The sequence below is a fragment of the Lottia gigantea genome (genome assembly GCF_000327385.1).
Source record: "Lottia gigantea unplaced genomic scaffold LOTGIsca_13, whole genome shotgun sequence".
In the NCBI taxonomy this organism is placed as follows: domain Eukaryota; kingdom Metazoa; phylum Mollusca; class Gastropoda; family Lottiidae; genus Lottia; species Lottia gigantea.
This window is the reverse complement of record NW_008707425.1, coordinates 2,549,149-2,555,833: the sequence shown is the minus strand read 5'-3', so window position 1 is coordinate 2,555,833 and position 6,685 is coordinate 2,549,149. Positions and strand designations below refer to the sequence as shown.

Here is a 6,685-nt window from a genome sequence, read left to right as displayed (position 1 = left end):
TGGGTTTTTCCCCTTTTCATGGGAATTCCATTTTTTTCATTTCATGGGAAAAATCCAACCAATCTATGAACTCCCCAAAAAACAAGACATCAATTCCCTATATTTCATAAATTCCCTACATTTCATAAATTCTTACACCTAAATTCCCTACATTTCATAAACACCCTACATTTCATACACTAAAAACACCTTCAATCAATTTTCTACATTCCATCAAAAAAAAAAGCATATTAAAATTTTCTACTCAAATTTTAAACCTTAAAAATGGCAAATAAAATACTAGATCCAATCTTTAGATTATACGATCCAATTCGTTATTCATTTAACAAGAAAAAAGAGGATTATATTATCATCTCACCCACTGTTGGTTCTAAATCCCAATTGCATGATGGTGGTAGAATTACCTTCGAAATAAATTCATTATCAAATTGGTTGCTTCTTTCCGATGCTTATTTCAGATGCGATTTCAAAATCAAAGACGCCACTCAGAATCAAGTTCCACAAACAAATACAACGTTAGAAAACAATTTCTTTCCATCTTTATTTAGCGAGATGGTTTTGGAAGCTGGTTCAAATCCGATAGAAACAATCAAACATCCTGGGGAATTCGACACAATGTTGAAAACAGTTTTATATCCCAAAGATTTCGATTCAGTTTCAGGCTGGATACCCGATGTTGGTGATGGAAGTATTTTAAAGGAACCGGTAAGAAATCTTGCAAATGATGCCGATTTAGCTAGAGTGAGAGTTGTTGCTCGAAACACGATAGAAAGAGTAGGACGAGCAGTTAATCATGGATTCGAAAAACGAGTACTTCAGTATAATAATGTTGTTGAGAATAATAGGTGGGGTAATTACGTAAATTGGAAATTATATCCTTTATTCGATCTGTTGGAACATAGAAAAGTTTCCATAGGCTTACCATATAAAATTCATCTACAAAGAGAAATAAACGACGATAAGATATTCTTTGGAGAGAATGGTTCACATGCAAAATTAGAAATAACGAATCTCGAACTTTTTATACCCGTAATAACACCATCAATTGAAGTAGAAACAAAAATATTCAACTCGTTAACTAAAGATATTGAAATAGCTTTTCTTCATCGCAATACGGTGGGTAGCATGACTTTAACGGGAGAATCCACCACATGGCCAATCACTAACACTATTAAACCAGCAAGATATTTAATAGTCGGTTTCAAGAACTTACCAGATTCTCAAACGAATAACAATAATGTCTTTAGAGTGAACCAAACTCAAGATCCTTTAATCCATAAAGTTCAAGTAAGATTAAATAACGATAATTATCCTAACCAACCTTTAACAATTAATCCAACCACAAAGGATTATAATGAATTGTATAGAAACTATAAAAATATTTGTGAATTATTCGGAAATCTACCTCAGTTTGAATATGTAGATTTTGCACTTAATCATCCAATATTCTGTTTTGATCTATCAGCTCACCACGAAGATCTTTTCAAAACAGGAGTGAACATAAATATTCATATTGAAAAAACACAAGGAGATGTAACAGGTTATTGTTTATTATTGGAAGAAGCAAAACATTTAATTAAAATAGCAGATAGAAGAATGATAAGAATTGAATAAAAAATACACCTTTAAAAATGAAACCAGAAACTTTAGTCAAGAAAATAATAGAAGCTATAGAAACAGCTTCACCAACTACAATAACTTATAATGGAAAAAAAAATCAGCATAACTAAAAAACTTATTGATAAATATAAATATTGTAAAGTCAGAGACGATATAGACTTAGAAAGAATTGACGCGAACGCAAAAGAAGATGGATTTTTACCTTTCCTCCTACCTTTAATATTTGGTGGTCTTACCGCGGCGGGTGTAGCAACTGGTGGGATATCTGCTGCAGTAAGTTCTGCCAACGCAAAGAAAGCTGAAGCCGCTGCAAACGCCGAAGAACATAGACATAATTTAAAAATGGCCAAAGGTTCAGGAGTGGGAGAAATGATAGGCACAATAAAAGAATTTGGAAAAAGATTTGGAGAAGAAACCAAGAAAACTGTTAAACAAGGATTAAATAAATTAGTAGATAGTATTGACACAGGAGAAATCAAAGTCAAACATAAGGGTAATGGAATATTATTAAAAAACATACGCACCGGAGAAGGAATATATCTTTCGAAGTATAAAGGAGAAGGAGTTATTTTTGGATCAAATTAAAATAATAAAAATGGGAAAAAAATTTAATCATTCAGAAATATTTCCTAATAACCCAATGCTCATGTGTATATGCGGTAGTTCCGGTTCTGGGAAAACTCATCTCACTTTTAACATGTTGACACCAAACCTTTTAGATTTCGATTCTCTCTATATCTACACAACAACACCAGAGCAATCGTATTATCAATTTCTCAAAGCTTTAGAATATCTACCAAAGAGAGATGTTCAAGACCTATTTCAATATTACGAAGAAAACGAAGAAAAAGTGGAAATAAAAGATTTCATAGATAACTACATCAAAGGAAAGAAACCAACGGATATAGAAGTTTTTCTTACGAAAAATGTTAATGATCTAGATTTGTCTAAAATATATAGCGAGCGAAAGAACTTAATATTGTTTGACGACTGCGTAGCGCAAAGAAATCAAACTGTTCAACAAGAATTCTCCACGAAAGGAAGACATCACAACTGTCACTGCATATACCAATCCCAATCTTTTTACGGGATGGATTCTATGTTCATTAGAAAAAATGCAAATTGTTATTTATTATTCGAATTGAACGACAAAGATTTATCTCAAATCATTCAGTCTATAAATCACGGAATGGACAGAGATACATTTAAAAAGGTTTGTAATGCTCAATGGAGAAATCCAAATGATCATGGATATGTATTTGTAAATACTAGAAAACCTGCGGGTGAAAGAGTTATGAACGATATATGTTAATTGTATTTTTTTTTAAAATGAGTAGCGATTGGAATAATATTTTAAAAAGAAATAGAGAATATATCAAAGCTAAGAATAAAATAAAGACCCAAGTTGAAAATAATAGATTACAACAACTCGGATTAACGGAAAATCTACAAACTCTATTTCAACCCATATTAAAATCTCAAGAGGATATTAAAAGGAAATTAGAATATAAACCTCCTATAGAACCCACACCTCATATAGAACACCCTAAAGCGATTGAATATGATGGTATTATAATTAGGGCATTAGATGATATAAATCGTCTTTTTTCAAACCCTGACCCAGATTTACCAAAGAGCATTTCACCAATCGTTGATAATCAAGGTTTATTGTTTAATGGAATAATATTTAGTCCAAATTCCCCTTTATTCAAAATCGATACAAAAGATTATATATACACATTAACGAGAGGATTAATAGATTTAATGAATGGCGAGGATGTTGAAATCGCCGATTACAAGGATTTACTAGCATACTCAAAATTTCTACATGCAATAAGAAAGTCGGGACCCGAAACAAGAAGATTAAAAATAGTTGAAACATATTTAAATAAAGTTATTCCTGATGAAGAGGAATCAGATGATTATGCAGAAGATTATCCACCAATCATACAAGAAATAGACGAATTCGAAGATATGGTATCTGGAGAAGGTATAACGTTTTTACCCGACAACAACGAGGAACTACTTAATAGATTACGAGAAATATTAGCGGCAATGAAGGAAGGACATCGATCGCACAGACAATATAATGAAGTAAATTGTATATTAAAAAGACTCCTAGAAAAAGGTATCATAGATAAAAATGATTATAAAAGCGTAATAAAAAATGTCAAATAAAGGGCAACTATTCGTCATGACCTCGAATAAATCAGACATTAAATTGTCTCTAGATTATGAGTACGAACTCGATCGCAATCAAGAATATGAATTGGGATTAAAGTATTTCTCTGTTTACAATACCATTGGAAATATCAACGAAAAAATAACCAAATAAAAATATCAACAGATAATGGAGTTACATTCAAAACCATACGTTTACTACCAGGAAGCTATGAATACATAGCCATTAACGAATACTTATCTGAATACGCAGGAAGCGTCAATGGTAAAAACAATATTGAATTCGAAGGTAATTTGAATCTAAAAAAATAAAATTGATACTAAGAAATAATTGTCAAATTGTTTTCAACGTAGAAAATTCATTGAATATGTTACTAGGATTTGATAAAAAAAAATATACACCTAATCCACTTTAGCACCACACAAAGCTAATATCGAGAATGATATCGATGTGATAAATATACATTGCAATTTGATAAATGGTGGATTTTTCAATAAATATAAACGTCAGATTATTTACAGTCTTCCAACATTCACTGTACCGATAGGATATAGAATTATAGAGAAACCATTTCAAACGACGTATTTCCAACTTAATTCCTTTATAATTAAAGATATAAATCTGGAAATCAAAGATGGTAAAAATAGGTTTTGGTAACGAGGAAATTGTTATTCAACTTCATTTAAAACAAAAAAATTAACACTCTTCATTCTCTTCTTGAATAGTTAGATAATCCAAATCATCAAATTCATAGTTTTCATCTATGTTTAATTCCTTTCCATCGTTGTAAGGATACATAATTCCCTCTTCATTCGGTGCTTTTCTCTTAACGAGATTCAGATAACTTCTGAAAACTTTCTTTTGTTTTTCATTAGGAATAACTATTCCATCAGTAAAACTTTTTACCAAGGTTTCTTAAATTCATTCGTTACGTCATGTCCACTAGCTAATCGAATATAATCTTCAACGCCTATCTTATCTTTAGAGTAACCCTTAAACGTTTTCTTTTCTTTTAAAACACCATCGGAAGTTAGAATGATATTGTATTTTACTTTTGGCGCTAAATATAAACCAAATATGATTCCACCATCACCATAATCATTCTTCCCTTTGCTATATTCGTTTTCAGACACCAACCCAGCTTCATTTAATTTATCCCAATTGCTAGACGAAATGTATAAACTATCAGTATCTGTATAGTATATTTCCGGCTTATAAAATCCATCTATTACGTGAATGAAATTGTTCATTATTTTTTTACTGTGAGATAATATAAATGCACCTAAATGAGCGGGTGTTAATCTAGTAAAATCCTTTGGAGGAACAAACTCTTTTTCTTCTTCATTCATCTCAACTGTATATTGACTATCATTTACTTTTTCATAGCTTTTGACGTGTGAATCGAAGTTGGCTTTAAAAGTCGATTCACTCCATAGATGTCTCGATGTATTTATATCCTTCTGAATAGATTTACCGTATAAGGAATTACCTAATAATTTCATGCAATTACTAGCAACCATATCTCCTTCTTTTTTGTATTTATTCCTAAATTCCTTCAAAATTAAAATATAATCTCTGTATGGTGGAGTTTTAAAATTTTCTTCGTATACTATACCATCTAATATTCTAATAATTTTACCACCGGATTTCACTATTTCTTGAATATCAACTGATGTTAAAACGTCGTGACAGAAACCATTTCTGAACCTTATTTTAGTGCCAGTTTCCTTCTGACCTATTCTATTCGTAAAAGTTATTTTATCTTTAGCTGGTATGGGTTGAAAGAACATGTTGGTTGGATATTCAAACCAGACTTTTAAAATAGCAGTTCTAGGTCTGAATTTTTGTTTATTGAAGAGTTTCACAAATTCTTTTTCTTCTTCTGGTAGAAACGCTCTTGCACTTTCCGCTTTAGGATATTCACCTTCTGTCATGGCGGAAGCGTACAACCCATTAGCGTCAAATGCCATCAGTTTAGAATAGTCCAGTTCTTTGAGTTTAGCGTGAACTTCCGTTTTATCTTTTGGGTTAACACTGTATTCTTTGAATAAATCTATTATTCCTTCAGTGTTACTTTCATCGTATTCTTTTAATATGGCGCAGATTTCATTCATTTTATCCGTTTCAAATGATTTTCGATTTGCCGAAACTCTTCCTCCTTTAAATCTTTGTCTGATAAAATATCTTATAAAAGGATGAGTATGCGAGTAAACTTTTTCTACGTTTTGTTTTTCCGTATGTTTCGGAACCATTCTAGTAGTTTCATACCATTCTTCTTCAACCATTTCTTTATCGTAATGATATAAATAATACCAACCCTTTAAAGATAAAGAAGGAGCCGTTAGATTATTGGAAACGTTTTGGAAGACAGTTTTTTTCATGGCTTGATTGTATTTTATCAAACAAGCTCCGAGACGCAATATTAACATCCTCGATCTTTCTCAAATTCATTGTTAGATTAGATGAATTTCCCCATGCCGCTAAACTAGATTTTTCGTGTTGATAGGAACATGTGAAATTAATATTTTGCAAATAATCAGATTTCGGGGAAGGGAGGGTTTGATTCTCCCAAATGTACAGGCCTAGGGTGGAGCAGACACTTTATTTAGAAATTAGGATTAAGGGTCTTGATATTGGGTTTTCTTCTGTTCTTATTCTGATCTGAAATTAGAAAAAATAACTCGCCCGATGGGCGAGAAGTATAGTATCTGTTACGTACTGATTGTTTTTAGTTTACTATGAACAATATTATCATTTAAGTTCTTATTTTTTGAATATGCAACTATCATTTTCTGCTTATAGACATGGGGGAATTTCTCTTGAAGGCTCTTTTAGTGGGCATGAACTATCTTGCTTGCTCGATTGCTGGTTGTATTAAACGGG

General features: G+C 31.6%; 3 protein-coding genes across 3 annotated transcripts; 2 read left to right on the top strand and 1 right to left on the bottom strand.

The window, feature by feature from the left end:
* Positions 1–264: 264 nt before the first annotated feature.
* LOTGIDRAFT_157244 (hypothetical protein) lies at positions 265–1,614 on the top strand (the record flags this gene model as incomplete). The annotated part of the gene is made up of 1 exon (XM_009049005.1): positions 265–1,614. One exon carries the CDS (start codon positions 265–267, stop codon positions 1,612–1,614), a length of 1,350 nt encoding a protein of 449 aa, XP_009047253.1.
* A 601-nt stretch (positions 1,615–2,215) lies between these two features.
* LOTGIDRAFT_111273 (hypothetical protein) lies at positions 2,216–2,932 on the top strand (the record flags this gene model as incomplete). The annotated part of the gene is made up of 2 exons (XM_009049004.1): positions 2,216–2,470; positions 2,513–2,932. The coding sequence occupies 2 exons, from the start codon at positions 2,216–2,218 to the stop codon at positions 2,930–2,932; spliced, it is 675 nt and encodes a 224-aa protein (XP_009047252.1).
* Positions 2,933–4,704: 1,772 nt separating this feature from the next.
* Positions 4,705–6,087, bottom strand: LOTGIDRAFT_157242 (hypothetical protein; the record flags this gene model as incomplete). The annotated part of the gene is made up of 1 exon (XM_009049003.1): positions 4,705–6,087. One exon carries the CDS (start codon positions 6,085–6,087, stop codon positions 4,705–4,707), a length of 1,383 nt encoding a protein of 460 aa, XP_009047251.1.
* Between the last annotated feature and the right edge of the window lie 598 nt (positions 6,088–6,685).